The 19,346-nt window shown below is 44.0% G+C and overlaps 1 protein-coding gene across 1 annotated transcript; it reads right to left on the bottom strand.

Moving 5' to 3' along the window:
* Nucleotides 1-4,362: 4,362 nt before the first annotated feature.
* On the bottom strand, nt 4,363-18,571 carry CLDN34 (claudin 34). The gene is made up of 2 exons (XM_069464318.1): nt 17,993-18,571; nt 4,363-4,835 (listed from the first exon to the last, which is right to left on the bottom strand). The coding sequence occupies exons 1-2, from the start codon at nt 18,567-18,569 to the stop codon at nt 4,363-4,365; spliced, it is 1,050 nt and encodes a 349-aa protein (XP_069320419.1). The 5' UTR covers nt 18,570-18,571.
* Between the last annotated feature and the right edge of the window lie 775 nt (nt 18,572-19,346).

Here is a 19,346-nt window from a genome sequence, read left to right as displayed (position 1 = left end):
TTGCCAGGGCAGCATAAAGTGATGACCCTTTCTGAAGGACAACTGACCAATAAATATTACATTCATAAATGCATGTAGCCCTTGAGCAAGGCCTTGTTTTGAATTTATATTACTTACATTATTTACAACATACACACACAGGCACATGCACACACGCTCCGACACACACGCACTCCTGGTGTTATTGTGCTTCACAGGTATTGTGTCTGTTGCAATTTGAAGGTTTGAGCCACGCGGGCATGGAGTCAATCTGCCAATGCAATTTCTCCAATAGCACACGCTCGCTTCTTGTCTCTGCGTCACACTGTGGTAATTCCTACAGAATTTCAGGTGTGTACGTCATTAGTATGTATGTTATGTGGATCTGCGATCAGTGACCTCTGATGTTACTGTCGTGATTGTTTTGGGCCCCACAAACCACAGCCACAGAAGATGGCAAACTTAATGGGCAAACGCTGTGTGTGTTCTGACTGCTCCGCAGATGAGCTGTTGCCCCTCTCTCTCCCTGTCCTTGGGCCTCTCTATTCCCTTGGACGCAACAATATCGAAATTGAGCCAATTAATAACCCTCCAATAGAGATTGGGGAAAGCTGGCGGACTAGAAAACCCGCCATCCAGAGTGGCTCTGCAAGTCAGATTGATTTTAGAAGAAAGTGGAAAAACTAAACAGGCAGGTCGGACGAGGGTGGGAAGGAAGGTGCCTGAAACTGCAGGAGGCTCCACGGGAAGACGTTGCAGAGCAGAACTGGAAGGAGAAAGGCGTCGGCAGGGTCTAACCCCGAGAGGCATGGAGGCCAGCCCCAAGGGTAGGTGGAGGGGCGACATTTCCCCTCGCTTGCCTCTCGGACTGCTGGTGGGCTCCTGAGCGGTTGGAGAGACCTGCCAACTCCAGCCCAGAGACCGCTGCCGTCAGTGAGCGGGGAGCCTCTTGTGGACAGGCCACCAGGCTCCCAGTGCCCTCGGGCACCTGCGACCGCAGACCCGAGCTGAAGGGCAGGCACCACATTGCTTCCTTCTCCCCCCCACCCCCCTCCCCGCAGTTGCTGAGAGAGACAATTTAGCCATCACCCAGAGACATCTGCAGAGAAGAGGATCTTTCCTTTTTGGGGCCCTGTGGCGAACTGAGGGGTACTTGGACTGTGAGCTCCCTACCCGCCAGCCCTCCCAGGTGCTGCTTGCCTGGTGACTCCAGCAGAGTCGGGCAAATGCTGAGGCGGAGAGACAGTGATCCAGCTTGGGCACCCTATGGGTGACTTGAGACCAGCACTCCTCTCCCTGGCAGGGTCAGAGATTGATCTCCAGGGCCCAGAGGACACACCTGCAGACAAGTTCCCGTACAGCCAGGTCTCGATCGCCTCGCCAGGGGCACAGAAGGGATATTTGTGAAGGAGCCTACTGAGGTCTGTGTGCCTTCAGGGCAGATCAGCATGCTTGAGGGGCAACCCTCCTCTCACGGCAGGGCCATGCTCCCAGCTCAGGCTGTGATCCTGGGCAGGGACCCTCCCGGCCCGCATCACAGCCAGAGGAGATCCATTGCCTTGAGGTCCTGCCTGCTGGCAGAGGCCGGGGAGACACCACAGAATAGGGGAGGGTGGAAAGGAGGGAGGCCTGCTCCAGACTGCAGGTCTCACACAGCCCCACCCCCACACGCAGACTTGTCGCCTGAGTGGGGCCAATCCAGCCCCTCCCTGGCAGCTTTGCACAGAAGCAGAGAACAGACCTTTGATCCCAGCTAACAGCATTTGTGGAGCTAGAGGGCAGGCTCACCCAACCCAGCTCTGCCCAGCCTCTCTCCCGCACCTGCCCTCGCTGAGGTGGAGAATAAGGACACACCTGGAAGTCCCGGGGCCACACCCACCACCTGAGGCACTGGAGTGCCTCTCTGGAGGACCAAGAGCTGGTTGCAGGACCACCAACACTGAAGCTTGCTCCTCCCAGCAAGCGCCACCTACTGACAGGGTTGTCAATTGGCACACCCTTTTACTGCATCTACTGACTCAGCATACAGGGTGAGGTCGAATCTCACCCGCAGACACTACCTACTGGCTCAGAGACTAAACTGGGCATGTCATAATCCAAAACAAAATCTAAAGGTAAGAAGCAGCGGCTGATCCAAATGGGAAGGAATGAGCTAAACAACTCCGGAAATATGAAGAATCAAATGCAAAGCACACCCGCAAAGGGGTACACCAGCTCTCTAGCAATGGATATCAACCAAATTCAGAACACTAACATGACAGAAGAAATTCGAACATGGATTATAAGAAAACTAAGTAATATGCAAGAGAAAATGGATACCCAACACAAAGAAACCACCAAAAAAATAAAAAATAAAAATCCAGGACGTGGAGGAAAATTTCACCAAAGAAATTGAAAGATTACAGAAAAATCAAAGAGAACTTCTAGAAATGAAGAATTTACTCAAGGAATTACAAAACACTGTGGAAAGCTTCAAGAACAGGGTAGATGAAACAGAAGAAAGAGTCTCAGGGATTGAAGATAACACCTTTCAATTCAATAAATCAGTTGCAGAGACAAAGCAGACAAATAAGAGAAAAGAGCAAAGCCTACAAGAAACGTGGAATTATGTCAAGAGGCCTAACAGGAGAATCATAGGCATCCATGAGGGTGAAAAAGAAAATACACAAGGGTTGGATAAGCTATTTGAGGATACAACGGAGGAAAATTTCCCAGGCCTTGCTGAAAACCTAGATATCCACATACAAGAAGCCCAAAGGCCTCCTGGGAGATTCATCGCAAACAGGAAGACACCACGACACACAGTCATCAGACTGACCAAAATAACCACCAAGGACGCCCTCCTATAGGCTGTAAGGGGAAAGAAGTGGGTAACCTACATAGGAAAACCCATCAGAATAACAGCAGAGTTCTCAACTGAGACCTTATAAGCAAGAAGAGACTGGGACCCCATTCTCACTCTTCTCAAACAGAATAATGCCCAGCCTGCAATCTTGCACCCTGCAAAACTAAGTTTTGTATACAAAGGAGAAATAAAGAAATTCTCAGATAAGCAAAGACTGAGGGAATTCCTCAAGATAAGAACTGTCCTCCAGGAAGTACTCAAAACAGTGTCATCCAAAGGACATGAACAGAAACTTTTCCAAAGAAGATAGACTAATGGCCAACAAGCATATGAGAAAATGATCAACATCTGTAAGCATCAGGGAAATGCAAACCAAAACCACAATGAGATTATTTCTAGTGAGAATGGCTTTTATCAAAAAGTCCCAAAGAAAAAAGGCTGGCATGGATGCAGAGAGATAGGAACACTTCTACACTGCTGGTAGGACGGCAAACTGGTAAAATCTCTGTGGAAAGTAATATGGAGATACCTCAAAGAGCTACAAGTAGAACTACCGTTTGATCCAGCAATCCCATTACTGGGCATCTACCCAAAAGAACCAAAGACATTCTATGATGAAGACATTTGCACTCGAATGTTTATAGCAACACAATTGACAATTGCAAACATGTGGAAACGACCTAGGAGCTCATCAATACATGAGTGGATGAACAAAATGTGGTGTATGTATACCATGGAGTGATACTCAGCCACAAAAAGCAATGGTGATCTAGCACCTCTTGTGTTATCCTGTATAGAGCTGGAAAGCATGCTTCAAAGTGAAGTATCAGAAGAATGGAAAAACAAGCACCACACGTATTCACCATCAAATTGGTATTAACTGATCAACACTTAAGTGCACATATAGTGATAACATTCATTGGGTTTCAGACATGTGGGATAGGGGAGGAGGGGATGGGTATATTCATACCTAATGGTTGCCGTGGGCACCGTCTCGGGGATGGACATGCTTGAAGCTGTACCTCGGGTGGGGCAAAGGCAATATAGGTAACCTACGCATTTGTACCCATGTAATATGCTGAATAAAACAAAAGAGAAATACACATAAACAATATAAAGAAAAGACTGAGTGAATTATGCATCAATGTCAGACTCTAGGGAGCTTGAAATGCAAATTATCTTTTCAACTTTGGCTTAGCTATTTCCGTGCTGTGTGTATGCTCACTTCCATGTTTACATGAATCTCCAAGGTGGGATATGTTGAAGAAAGGTTTGCTTAGGATATAGGGGACTTCGCTATCTGTGTGTGCACTTTATCTATCAGCTGCTCTGTCACAGATGAAGTACCGCTGGAGAACTCACTCAAACGTGGGCAGGACGGCACTGGACACGTGGCCCCCAAAGCGGCCTGGCGCCAAGTGCCACCCACCACGGAACTCCACCGGGGCCCCCGGGCCGTGCTACAGCTCTTTCGGGACGACTGAGGTGGCTCTTAAAAGAGCCTTTGGGTTTCGGTGCTCAGGCGGAGCCGAGGCGGCTCACTTGCTGCGGGTGTATCTGAGGACGGCCCTGTTGCCCGCGGTCACGGCGTTCTGGCCGAGGTGCCCGGGCATCATCAGGCGCACGGCCGTCTGGATCTCCCTGGTGGTGATGGTCAAGTGCTCGGTGTAGCTGGCCAGCCGGCCGGCCTCCTCGCCGATGCGCTCCAACATGTCGTGAACGAACGAATCCATCACGTTCACGGCCTCCTGGGACAGGCGGAGGCCGCCGGGGAACTGCTTCACGATCCTGGCGAAGTAGGTGGCGAAGCTGTGGCCGCGACGCCTGGAGCGGCGGCCGTGACGCCTTGGCTGCTTCTGCTTCTCCTCCTGCTTCTGCTTGTGCTTCTGCTTCTGCTTGTGCTTCTGGGGCGTCGTCGATTCAGCCTCTTCGGGCCCCGTGGCGCCGGGGCAGGCCTCAGTGGACAGCTCAGAGGAAGGCTGGGCCATGCCGGAGACAGCCGTTAGGGACTCTGGAGAACGGAAGATGGAGGCTTTGGGCCGTTGGGGACCCATTTTTATGCGCTGCGCTTGCCTACGTCACGGGCCACCTCGCCATCTGACTGGCTGCAGTGGCACGCCGTGAGCCTGTCACAGAGCCTCACTGCCCTCAAGGTGATTGGACAGTCCTCCTGTGGCTGGGCATCGCATCCACCGGTCACTGTGGGCTTCTGCAGTCCTAGGAGCTTCCTGTCGCAGGATTCAGGGAAGCCCCACACAGCAAAAGGTCATCTGACCTTATCAGCTGATTCATGCGACCCCACGAGCATTTGAAAGACATCACTGAAATCTCCAAAAGTGTACCGATTTCAGCTTCAGTTCCTTAAGAGTCTGCCCTCTGGAACCCAAGTCCATCATACCAGAGAAGTGAACTCTGGCCACGTTTGGGACATTCCTCAGAATCTATTGTTATCCCTGGCTCAGTCACCCTGACTCGAGCAGGAACTCGAGTGCCTGGCCTGCAGAGTGCTCCTGGAAGGAACGGGAACTGGCTGCCCAACTCCTGCCTCCACTTACGATCACCCCTCACTGAATCTAGAAGACGAGAAATGGCACAATCACCGTCTCTAAACAGAGAACACAAAGCAAAAATCGTTACTCATCAGAAGTAGGAGTAGAAGGCTGCAAGTCCTGCATTGGCTGGGCCAGTGAAAACCCGGGCATGAGCTGCTCTCATGAGATGTTTTCATCATCCATGTGATGCAGGTTGACAGTATTTAGTTCTATCTTGTTTTTCTCTCCTTCACCTTAGCAATTAAAGCATTGTTGCAACTGTTTTATACGGTAATTGTTTTTCATTTACCCCTATTTGTTCCTTTATTCTATTTCCATTCTTTCTTCTATGTTGAACCATCCTTCTGTGATCATATTCCATCTTCTTAAATGACATTCTTGAGAAAATCCTTTAACGTGATGTTTGTTGCTATAAGCACAATGCGTGTTCATTTTCTGTCACATCTCTACTTGTGAGTTAGGTTCTGCAGGGAGCTGACACTGAGATGGAATTTAGTGTGCAGGAAAATTGTTCAGGAGCAACAGCTGAGGAAAGGACAGAAGGAGGCAGATGTGGGCAGAGGGAGAATTGCATCGCTAATGCATGGCCAACAAAAGCCTACTCTGATCCCATGAGGAACTCTGAAGATAAGAGGCTCATTAGAGTTCTTTCACATTGGGCACAAATAGCCAGGTCTTTACACTCCCTCCACAATCAGGCACTCAGTACGAGCCACCTAGGGAAGTGGTGTGTGAGCTTGGTCAGGCAGTGCCAAAAGCCCACGGCTGGCACCCGATTGCACCCCTAGCAGCTGAAAAAGGAAGTCTGCCCTTGACGGGGTGTGGTCCATCTGAAAATCTATCATAGTCTCCTCCTTAAATGATACTTTGGCTAAGAACGCAACTCATGTGGATAGCTATTTTCTGTCAGATCTTGCTTTTGGTTTCCATTTATTGATATAATAAGGTTGACTGTCATGCTATTTGTTATTCCTTTATAGGCCATGTGTTTTTATTTATATTATTTTCAATTAACAAATCATAATTGTATTTCACTTATGGAGTACAAGTGATGTTTTCATGTATGTGTACCATGTGGACTGATTAATATAAGCTATTTAACTTATACATCACCTCAAAGTAAACAAAACTTATGGCATTTAGCAAAAGCAGTATTAAGAGGGTAGTTTGTAGTAATAAATGCCTACATCAAAAAGTGGAAAGGTTTCAAGTAAATAACCTAAGATGCATTTAACCAACTAGAAAAGCAAGAACAAACCAAACCCAAAATTAAGTAGAAGGAAAGAAATAACAAATATCAGAATATTCATGTACAACCTGGGCAATGTAGTGAGACCCTATCTCTAAAAAAAAAAAGTCACAGAAAAAATAAACAAAATTGATGCTAAAAAAGCAATGCAAAATACTAACTAAATGAAAAGTTGGTCTTTTGAAAAGAAACAAAATTGACAAACCATTAGCTAGACTAACTAAGAAGAGCAAAAAGAAGAAAGACCCAAGGAAATAAAATTAGAAATGAAAAAGGAGATACTAGAACTGATATCGCAGAAATATAAGGGATCATTAGGGACTATTATGAACAACTATATACCAACAAATTAGAAAACCTAGTGGAAATGGATAAATTCCTGGACATATACAACCTACCATGATTAAACTGAGAAGAAACAGAAAACCCAAACAGACCAATTACTAGTAGCAAGATTGAATCAGTAATAAATTCCTCCCAGCAAAGAAAAGTTTCGGACCTGATGGCTTCACTGCTGAATTCCACCAAACATTTAAAGAACTAATGCTAATTATTCTCAAACTCTTCCAGAAAATTGAAGAGGAGGTATCTTCCAAACTCATTCTACAAGGCCAACATTGTCCTGATACCAAAATTAGACAAGGACACAACAAAAAAAGAAAACTATAAGCCAATGTCCTTGATGAACATAGATGCAAAAATCCTCAATAAAATACTAGCAAACCAAATTCAACAGCATGCTAAAAAGATCACTCACGGTGATCAAGTGGGATTTATCCTAGGGATGCAAGGATGGTTCAACACTTATAGATGGTTCACAGATTGTAAATGTGATATACCACATTAACAAAGTGAAGGACAAAAACCGTATGCTCATATCAATAGATTTAGAAAAAGAATTTGATAAAATTCAACATTACTTCATGATAAAAACTCTCAACAGGTTAGGTGTAGAAGGAAAGCACCTCAACACAATAAAGGCCACATATGACAAACCCATCAATAACATCATATTAAATAGGGAAAAGTTAAAAGCTTTTCCTTTACGAGCGGCAACAAGACAACTTACAGCTTTTATTCAACATAGTACTGAAAGTCCTAGCTAGAGCAATTAGACAAGAGAAAGAAAGAAAGGACATCCAAATTGGAAAGGAGGAAGTCAAATAGTCCCCGTTTGCAGGTGACATGATCTTATACATAGAAAACCTTAAATGCTCCACCAAAAAACTCTTAGAACTAATAAATTCAGTAAATTTGCAGGATACAAAAGCAACATACAAAAACCAGTAGCATTTGTATACACCAACAGTGAACTAGCAGAAAAAGAAATCAAGAAAGCAATCCCATTTACAATAGCTACCAAAAAAAAAAACCTAGAAATAAATTTAACCAAGGAGTTAAAAGATCTCTACAAAGTAAACTATAAAACAGTGATGAAAGAAATTGAAGAGGACACACAAAAATGGAAAGACATCCCATGTTTATGAATTTGAAGAATTAACATTGTGAAAATGACCATACTATCCAAAGTGATCTAGTCACTCAATGAAATTCCTATCAAAATACAAATGACAATCTTCAGTGACATAGAAAACAATCCTAAAATTTATATGGAACCACAAAAGACCATGAATAGCCAAAGCAATCCTGTGCCAAATGAACAAAGCTGGAGGCATCATACTACTTGACTTCAAAATATACTGCAAAAGTATAGTAATCAAAACACCCTGGTATTGGCATGGAATCAGACACACAGACGAATGGAACAGAGTAGTGAATCCAGAAATAAACCCACACATTACATACAGCCAACTCATTTTGACAATATGTAAGTAACTCTGACAGCTCTATAGGAAATAATCAAATAATCCAACTAAAAATGGGCAAGAGATCTGAATAGACATTTCTCAAAAGACATACAAATGGACAACAGATATATGAAAAAATGCTCAACATCACTAATCATCAGGGAAATGCAAATCAAAACTACAATGAGATATCATCTCACCCCAGTTAAAATGGCATTTATCCAAAAGGCAATAACAAATGCTGGCAAGGATGTGGAGAAAGGGGAACCCTCATACACTGTCGGTAGGAATGTAATTTAGTGCAACCACTGTGGAGAACAGTATGGAGGTTCCTCAAAAAACTAAAAATAGAACTACCATGTGACCCAGCAATCCCACTGCTGGATATATATTCCAAGGAGGGAAATTCAGTATATCGAAAAAATATCTACACTCTCATGTTTATTGCAGCACTATTCACATTAGCCACAATTTGGAATCAACCTAAGTGCCCATCAACAGATGAATGGATAAAGAAATTGTGTGTGTGTGTGTGTGTGTGTGTGTGTATGTGCAATGGAATATTATAGAGCCACAAAAAATGATGAAATCCTGCCACTTGCAACAAGATGGAGAACATTATGTTAAGTGAAATAAGTCAGACACAGAAAGACAAATCTCACATGTTCTCACTCATATGTGGGAGCTAAATATTGAAAACATTTGACCTCACCGAGACAGAGAGTAGAATGATAATTACCAGAGTCTGGGAAGGGTGGCGGGGAGAGGGGATAAAGTGGGGATGGTTAATGGCACAAAAATATAGTTAGATAGATAGAATGAACAATATTTGATAGCACAGCAAACTGGCTATAATCAACAATAAGTCAGGGTGTACTGGAAGAGAAAAAGGAAGGGAAAAGGGAAGGGAGAGGGAAAGAGAAGGGGCAAGGGAAGGGAAGAGAAAGAAAAGAAAAGAGGGAAGGGAAGGAAAAGAAAAGAGGGAAGAGGCTGGGCGTGGTGGCTCACGCCTGTAATCCTAGCACTCTGGGAGGCTGAGGCGGGTGGATCGTTTGAGCTCAGGAGTTCGAGACCAGCCTGAGCAACAGCAAGACCCCGTCTCTACTAGAAATAGAAAGAAATTATATGGAGAACTAAAAATATATATAGAAAAAATTAGCCAGGCATGGTGGTGCATGCCTGTAGTCCCAGCTACTTGGGAGGCCGAGGCAGAAGGATCGCTTGAGCCCAGGAGTTTGAGGTTGCTGTGAGCTAGGCTGATGCCATGGCACTCTAGCCTGGGCAACACAGTGAGACTCTGTCTCAAAAAGAAAAAGAGGGAAGGGAAGGGAAAAGGGAAGGGAAGGGAAAAGGGAAGGGGGAAGGGAAGGGGAAGGGAAGGGAAGAGGGAAGAGAAGGGGAAAGGGAAGAGAAGGAAAAAATAAAAAGAAAACAAAACAATAAGTCAGGGTGTACTTTATAATAACTAAAAGAATGGAATTGGAACGTTCCTAACACAAAGAAATGATAAATGCCTGAGGTGACAGATACCCCAATTACCCTGATTTCATTAATTCACCTTGTATGTATCAAAACATCACATGTACCCTACAACTATGATATACCAATCATAATTAAAAATAAAATAAATAAATAAAAATAAAGTTAAAAATAGGCAAAGGATCTGGATAGAAATTTCTCAAAAGCACATATAGAATGGCCAACAGGTATATGAAAAACTGCTCAGCATCACTAATTATCAGGGAAATGCAAATCAGAACCATAATTAGATACCCTCTCACCCCAGTTAAAATGGCTATTATAAAAAAGACAAACAAATAACAAAAGCTGGTGCAGATGTGCAGAAAAAGGAACTCTTGTAAGCGTTGGTGGGAATGTAAATTAGTGCAGTCATTACTGAAAACAGTATGGAGGTTCCTCAAAAAACTGAACATAGCACTACCATATGATCCACCAATCCCACTGCTGGGTATGCAGCCAAAAGAAAGGTAATCAGTACGTCAAAGAGATACATTTACTCCCACGTTTACTGCAGCACTATTCATAATAGCCAAGATTTGGAGTCAACCTAAGTGTCCATCGACAAGTGAATGAATAAAGATAACGTGGTAGATCCATGCGATGCCGTCACACTCTCCCGGGCCTCAAGCCTCCTGCCAGGCCAGGGTCAGGCCGCTGCTGGCGAAGGGGACCGCTCTTCTCGCTCCGCACGCGGGCGGATCGCAACCGACCTGGCTCCCGCCCTCTGCCTCGGGGCGTCGGCGAGGTCGGGGTCCTCTGCACGCCCCGGGCAGCCCTCGCTCGCCCCTTGTGCTTGTTGCCTTGTGGGCAGGCGGGGGACCGTTCTGCCGCACGTGCAGGTGTTGGGTCTGCGTGGCCCTTTGTGGTGCCCCTGGAGGCCACCGGGTTGTTCCCCAGGTAAAAAATGTAAAGAAAAAAAAAAAAAAAAGGAAAGAGAAAAGAAAGATAATGTGGTACACATACCCAATGGAATACTATTTGGCCATAAAAACGAATGAAATCCTGTCATTTGCAACAACATGAATGGAACTGGAGGACGTCATATTAAGTGAAATAAGCCAGGCACAAAAAAGTAAATATCACGTTCTCACTCATGTGTGGGAGCTAAAAACGCTTATTTCATGGAGGTGGAGAGTAGAATGAGGATTACCAGAGTTTGGGAAGGGGGCAGATGAAGAGAGGTTTGTTATTGGGTACACACACAGTTAGAGAGAAAGAGTAAGTTTTAATGTTTGATGGCAGAGTAGGGTGACTACAGTTGACACCAATGTGGAGTCTATTTCAAAATAGCTAGAGAAGAAGATTTGGAATGCTCCCAACACAAGAAATGATAAATGTTGGCCCTGACGGATATCCCGGTGACCTTGATTTGGTCTTTACACGTTGTATGCAGGTATCAAAATACCACATATACCCCATAAATATGTACAGCTATTATGTATCCATAAAAGTAAATTTAAAAAACAAAAAAGCCTCCAAGTCATACATTTCTCTAATACTGGACTTTTTCATTCTACTAATTTGAAAGTGAAGAACAATTTCTAAGACAAAACAAACAAAAAACAGAAGCAAAAACAATGAGGTGTTTTCTTACCATTCCTTTAGCTGGTTCAGGCCCCTGGACTTTGGCTGCACATTCTAATCACCTGGGGGCTCCTAAGCCGACACCCACACCTCGTCACCCTAGAGATGTGCGCTTAATTAGTCAGGCGTGGGGCCTCTGGAGCGGTACTTTTTAAAGCTCCACAGGTGATTTTCACATGCAGCTGCCGTTGACCCAGCTCATTCTCTCTTAACCATGTTTGTTTGACTTATTTCCTGTGAATGTCACCTCTCCTTCAGAGAGACAAAAGCTTCCTGTCTGTCATCTCTTAATATTATGCTTTAAGAATCAAGTAATGGACTCATTGTAATCTTGTATCTTTTGCTCCTAATCGACTAAAAATGCCATCTTGAGTTGTCCTTTTAGGTTTTGCAAGGGTCAGATCATATGCTCCCAGCTTCTGTCGCCATAGGCCTGGCCAAGCTTTCAGATTGGTCCTTGCCTCTGGGTCCCTTACATCTTTTTGCATCTCCTTTCCTGCTCCCACCTGAGTGGCCCAGTAACATCACCTTGGTTTCCTCTGGCTTCTTCCACGTTCTATCCCGCTGCTGTCATGGATGAGAGTGGTGCGGTTCCATTTTGAGAGTGTTTTGCCACATCCCTCACACAGACCCCTGCAGTGTCTTGGGCCACAGAGACACCCCCTTTCTTGCCTTGATTATTTTTGAATTTTATTTCCCTAAAGTATCGGGTATATGATTAATCCCTACCTTCTGCTATGGCAAAATTCTCAAAATCTTCCAAGATTCCAGTGAGTTTGACTTCATTGTCAAAGTCAAAATGAAGTCTAGAGAGTAGCTTGATTCCCCATCCCCAACACCCTCGCTTCTGAAAGATAAGGCAATAAAGGCAGTTAGGAATGTATCAGATACTTTGTTTTATGCTAAGTTTTAATTTATGTATTTTTTTTAAGAGACAGGGTCTCGCTTCTGTTGCTCGGGGTGGAGTGCATGGCATGATCATACCTGACTGGAACCTCAAACTCCTGCGCTCAAGTGATCCCCCCCCCACGTCAACCTCCCTAGTAGCTAGGACTACAGGTGCATGCCACTGTGCTTGGCTAATTTTTTAATATTTTTTTGTAGAGACGGGGTATCGCTATGTCACCCAGGCTAGCCTTGAACGCCTGGCCTCAAGCAATCCTCCGCGCTTCAGCCTCCCAAAGGGCTGGGATTACAAATGTGAGCCACTGCGCCTGGCCTGTGAGTTTTAAATTATGAGACAACTGGGGGTGGAGAGGTGTGAGGGGCATCTAGTGGGTAGAGACCATGAATGACGCTAACCATCCTACAGTGCACAGGACAGTCCCCACCAAGAACATCCAGCCCAAACGTCAATAGTGCTGAGGTTGAGAAAGACAGCCAAGACAAAATGGCACTAAGATGGGGCACAGACATCAGTATTTAGAGCTCCTCCCGTGACTCCAATGTCTGCATAAGTTAGGGAACCAGGACATTCATTTTGCAATCTCATGTGTGTGAAATTTCAACTCATTATTGTTTTATGTATGTTTCTTTGATGTGAGATATTTAGCTTCTTTTCACATATTTAGCCATTCAGATTTCATCTCTGTGAGTTACTTACTCTTACACTTCTTTGGTGCCCATTTTCCTGTTGAATTTTGTTCTTTTCTTATTGATTTGTAAATGTTTTTATATTCTGGATACTAACTTCTGTAGGGGCAATCAGTATAGTCAAATGTGTCCATTTTTCCCTTATGGTTTGTGAGTGTGTGTTTGTGTGTGTGGTTTTTTTGTTTGTTTGTTTTGTTTTTGTTTGTTTGTTTGTTTGTTTGTTTTTGAGACAGGGTCTTGCTCTGTTGCCCAGGCTAGAGTGCAATGGCGGCATTATAGCTCACTGCAAACTGAAACTCCCGGGCTCAAGCGATCCTCCTCCCTCAGCCTCCCAAGTAGCTGGGACTATAGGTGTGTGCCACCACACCTGGATAATTTTTTATTTTCTGTAGAGATATCAGTCTCGCTATGTCACCCAGGCTGGTCTCAAACTCCTGGCCTCAAGTGATCCGCCTGCCTTGGCTCCCAAATACTGGGATTACAGGCATGAGCTACTGCACCTGGCCACGTGTGTCTTGTTTAAGAAAATCTGCTTTACCAAGATGTTGTAGAGATAGTCTTATGTATTTCATTCTAAAAGGATCATAAGGAAGGCAATTTATTCTTTTCCATGGTTTAAGGTATGGAACTAATTTTCTCTCTTCGTTTATAGACAACTAATTGTCTCAGCACCAGCGATTCAAATGTCCTGTTCTTTCTCCACAATTTAGTGCCACGTTGGTCATATGCCGAGCTATCATGGACTGCTAGGTCTATTTCTAGGTGCTCTGTTCTATTCCACTGGCCTCTTTGTATATCCTGACACTGACCACACTATTTGAATAATGGTAGCTTTATAGAAAGTCTGATCTGATAATAAAACCCCTCTCATTTTTTATCTCAAACTGGCTTGTCTACTGGCACTACTTCATGCTTCCAAGTGAGTTAAGATCAGCTCAGCAGGCTTCATGAAAAACTGTAGTGGACACTACCATGTGTTCACCATATTCCATTTTTCCTTCCTCCTGGACACATAGCTGGACTGAATTTCCCAGCCATATGGCTGGTATCCGTCACTATTGTGTGAGCAGAAATACTGCACTCTACTTCCGGGCCAGCCCGTAAAATCTCCCTAAGTGATCCTCCAAACTCCTTTTACTTCCGGGTAGATGCAGATTAGCCCAGAGACCTTGCGACCCAAGATGGTGGTACAAGATGGAAAGATCGTGAGTCACACCTAGGAGAAACACTCATTTCGGATATAACACGAGTAGGAAAGAGACTTATAGTGTTGTCACTGCTGTTTACCTTTTGTCACAGAAACTAATGGTCCCCAAATGAACATAAAACTCTTGTGGGGTTTCAGTTGGAACTGTAGCAGATGGAGAATTGCCAAATTTACAGCACTGGGTCATCTGATCCATAACCGTAGTCTACGTCTCTACTGATTAATTTGTTTTCCGTGACTTTAAATGGATTCTTTTTTTCCCCACGGGAGTCTTGCATATAATTTTTTAGATTTATTCCTTGGACCATTAATGGTTTTCTCATCATTGTAAATGGCATTTTTAAAATTTTTATTTATTTATTTTAATTTTATTTTTTTGAGACAGACTCTCACTCTGTCACCGTGGGTAGAGTGTAGTGGCATCATCTCAGCTTACTGCAAGCTCAAACTCCTGGGCTCAAGCGATCCTCCTGACTCAGCCTCTGGAGTAGCTGGGACTACAGGTTCACACGACCACACCCGGCTAATTTTTCTATTTTTAGTAGAGACGGGGTCTCACTCTTGCTCAGGCTGGGCTTGAACTCCTGAGCTCAAGCGATCCTCCTGCCTCGGCCTCACAGAGTGCTAGGATTACAGGTGTGAGCCACCGTGCCCGGCCAGTGGCATTTTTTGTAAGTCACATTTTTTAAAAAGTTGTCACTGTCGTATAGGAATATATAGGGTTTTATTTTAAACATCTTTATTGAGGTATAATTTACATAGTATAAAATTTACTCATTTAGAGTGTATGGTTTGAAGAGTTTTAGTAAATTATATAATTGTGGGACCGTGACCACAATCCAGTTTTAGAACATACCCGTCACCCCAAAATGCTCCGTCATGCCCATTTGCAGTCTTCCCCACTCCCCCTCCTAGCACCAGGCAATCCCTGCTCTGTTTCTGTCTCTGCAGTGCTGCCTATTCTAGAAAATTCCTACAAAAGGAATCATGATGGTGTTGTCTTCTCCTGGGTTTTCTAAATAGACAATCACATTGCCCTAAAAAAATACCAGTTTTGTTTCTTCCTTGTCAGTCCTTCCACCTTTAATTTCTGTTCTTTCTCTTTCTGATTGTTTAGTGGTTACTCTTAAATTGTTAGCATATATACTCACTTAAAATGTAAAGTTAATCAATGACCCAGAATAAGCACAGACATCAAAAAGCTTTATCCCTAATTATCCCTCTTCTGCTTTACATATTATATGCAAACCCATAGTACAGACATTTAAAAATTATAATCAGTGCTGGTTTAGTTTACTCACATGTTTACCAGTTTCTTTGTTCATCATTGCTTCTGGGTCAAACTCCATTCTGGATCCAATTACTTTTCTTTCCACAGTGTCTTTTTTCCTAAGTTATTCATCTGAAATTGCCTTTAGTTTGTCCTCATTCTTTTTTTTTTTTTTTAAACAAGGTGTCACTCTGTCACCCAGGCTGGAGTGCAGTGGCGTCATCATTAGCTACATGTACTAGCACAGTGGTTCTCAATGGGGGCAGTTTTGCCCCTCAGAGGACATGTGAAAATGTCTGGACATTTTGGTTGTCACAACTGGAGGGAAAGGGAACTGCTCCTGGCATGTACTGGGCAGAAGCCACAGATGCTGCCCAACATCCTACAATTTACTGCACAGCCTCCCCACCCCCAAAAGAACCCAGCCCAAAATGGCAGCGGGGCCCAGATTCAGAAACGCTGCTCTTGCCTAACCAATTATAATGACTTCAAGATCTCTAAGCTCTAACCGTGGTCATTTTTCTCTGTGTGTATGTGAGTTTATTGATAAACTCTCACTCAGCTTGGAGTTGGTTGTGTTCACTGGTGCCTGCTTGCCTTACGCCAGTACTTTTCCACGCCTTTCATTTTTTGGAAGTGTATTACAGAAGATGCTTGCTTTCAGACTTCAAAAAGTGAAAAGCTTCAACAAAATGAATACATGAACAGAATGGAGCATAGAATGGAGGAGAATAGAAGCTTCAGACACACCCTGAAGAATCCAGTAAGGATATTTAATTTTATCTGAGTAGATGATTACAACGATGTTATGTGCATATAGGAAATTTCTTCAAGAAAACTATTGGCAACCTTTCCAAAAAGTAAAAGCCCTCAGTTTAGCCCTGTTCTTCTGAAGAGCTGGCGACAGCCCTGGGATTCACTCTATTGCGCCGTTTTATCAAATATGCCGGCACTGATTAACGAAAGGGCCCAGTTGAGATTCCCATTGGAAACACATAGGGGAATTGTTTCTTTGTCAGCATTTCTTTTTTTAACAGGAAAGCTAAGTGGGAAGTCAAGAGTGGTTTGGTCATAAAAATCCACAGCGGAATTCCAGCTCACTATACCTGCAGTGCAGCAAGAGCTGAAGAAAAGCAAAACTGCAGAGACACGGTAGCGCCATCAGAGGCCATCCGGGTATCCGGCTTCGTTCCAGCTGGCTAAAGTGGCCACTGAACTGAAAATCAGGACTATTGTCTTCATCCAATTCGCCAACACTATCAGGTCCTGCCCATACTCAATTTCATCTGAAATGACCCAGCTTTTGTTGAAACTGCTGTGTCTGGGCAAATCCACTGTTATATTAGAGATGTTAACTTTTTGGTAATGCAAAGCATCCCAAAGTCCAAGGAACACCATAGGAACAGTCTGGCTGTCAAATGCCCACACAAGTCAGGATGTGCTGTTCACGAGGACTATTCCTAAAGTCCAGGTCAAATAACTAAAAATGAAGCTGATGAGATTGAAAATCGAGCCCTTCATTTTGGCAGACTGAAGACAAGGCGGAGGGGCGTGAAGTCGAGCCAGGAGCAACAAAGAGAAAAAAATAAACAGATTCACGAGCCATGCCGGAGAGAGCGCTAAATAGTGACGTCTTGTCCTTCTAATCTGAAAGTTGTATTTAAGTGTTCTGTATACCAATTGGCCTTCAATAAGAGAGTATTACCCTTTAGAGAGTGATATTGAAGTACATGGGGAGGAAGGGACACGGTTTCTGGGGTTTGCTTTAAAATACCTAGAAAAAATAGATTAAAAAGGGAAAAGAAGGGAGAGAGCTGAAATGGCAAAATCTTGATAATGGTTGAGTGTGGTAATGGGTGTGGAGATTCCTTATACCCTGTTCTCTACTTTTGCACATTTTGGAAAACTTTATATGGTAGGGAGATGTTATTACCATGACAGAAGAAGTTAAGTCCATTATCATTTTTAGCAAAAGTTTAAGAGATGTGAGAGGTAAATGCACTCAGAAACTCTTATTCCCATGCACTAGGTTTATAGTATTGATTATTTACTTTAGCCAAAAATAGTTAAAGTCCCCATCCAATAAGACCAATGGGCAGGTGGGCAAGATACATTTTTAATGAAAGTTCAAGTAACCAATCAATGAACCACATTCAGACACACAAGGTAACAGAATGAAACAGTTGGCTACCTTCCGTCCCAAACTACCTTTGCCATGGTCTTGAGTCCTTGGAAATATTTGCTAGATCATCCTGGTAATACTTGCCATAAACGCCTGGGAATCGTGGATTTGCAAAGCCCACACAACCAGGAAATTCATGTTTCTCTTGTCTCGGGATGCACTGGGATGCCCCGGGAAAATCGGTAAGAGAGAAAAAACCCACTTAACACCTTCAGGACGGCACCTAGACTTGCCACGACAGCGGCACTCCCGGTTTCCTGCCTATCTGGCTTGAAGGGCAGTTGGAAAGATGGCGGGAAGGCAATCCCCTGTAAAGCTGTGATAGAGTAGTAATTCCAGAGCACAGCACTGAGGATACAGAGTCCAGCAACCATGTTCAGAAGCCCAGAAATAACGAATGAACGGCAGAGTTTACACTTCTGAAGAATTCCCATGTGCACGTTCCAAAGTCCATGGATGCTGTAGCCTTTCCCTACAAGCCCTAGTATGCTGGCAAGCAGCAGGAGGTGTTGAGCAATACGAATATCGAGAGGGAGAAAGTCGTCATAGTAGGTGTACTGATGACAAAATTTGGCTGTGCTGATGTTGGTGTGATGGCGGTAGATGCAGACTCTCCACATTCCCACGCAGGCATGGCCAGTGGGGAAGAACGAGGGGTCGTCCATGTGCCACACTCGCCACTCCACGAGGCCCATGGAAGCTGAGGACAGGATGAATCCTATGGTGGCAATAGCGAAACTTGCTACTTGGCGATTGGCACTACTGATGGTCAAGGGCATGGTGGCAGCGTGCTCAGGGGAACTGCAAACAACACAGGACATGGTGAGGTTGGGACCCTTGGGTCTGGGACAGCACCCCCAGGGGTGAGCAGTAGCAGCAGGGAAGTCCTATATTTGAGAAAGGAGACAGTTGACCCTGCCGCTGTGCTGGCAGGAGTACACCCTTGCGAAAACCTTCAGCAGAGCCATTTGGCAATACTTACCGAAAGCCTTAAAATGCACAGACCTTCAGACGGGCTGTTTCGCTTCTGGGTATTGGCCCAAGGATATGATTAAGACTGGCCAGAAATAGTTAGCCACAAAGATGGTCATCACAGCACTGTTTCTAATATTGAAAAATGGGAAACAACATCAAGTCCAACAGTAGGGCTCGGTTAGATAATTTATGCTATATTCATGCAATGGAGCTATATGCCAACATTAAAAATATGCGTGGAATCATACAGTATGTAATATTTTGTGGTTGGCTCTTTTTACTTGGCATGTTTTCAAGGTTCACGCATGTTATAGCATGTATGAGAAGTTTGTCCCATTTCATTGCTGAATTGTATTCCACTGTACAGATAGATATACCACGGTTTGTTTATCCATTCATCAGTTTTTTGACATTTTGGTTGATTCCATGGTTTTGTTATTACGAATAATGCTGCAATGAACATTTGTATGTAAAACTTTGTATGGATATATGTTCTTGTTTATCTTGTGGAATACCTAGGTGTGGAGTTGGTGCTTCACATGGTAAGTGTGTATTTAACTTCTTAGCAATTGCTAAACTGT

This window comes from Eulemur rufifrons, chromosome 30, assembly GCF_041146395.1.
Source record: "Eulemur rufifrons isolate Redbay chromosome 30, OSU_ERuf_1, whole genome shotgun sequence".
Classification (NCBI taxonomy): Eukaryota; Metazoa; Chordata; class Mammalia; order Primates; family Lemuridae; genus Eulemur; species Eulemur rufifrons.
Note: the sequence above shows the minus strand (reverse complement) of the source record. Positions and strands in the feature narration are given on the sequence as shown.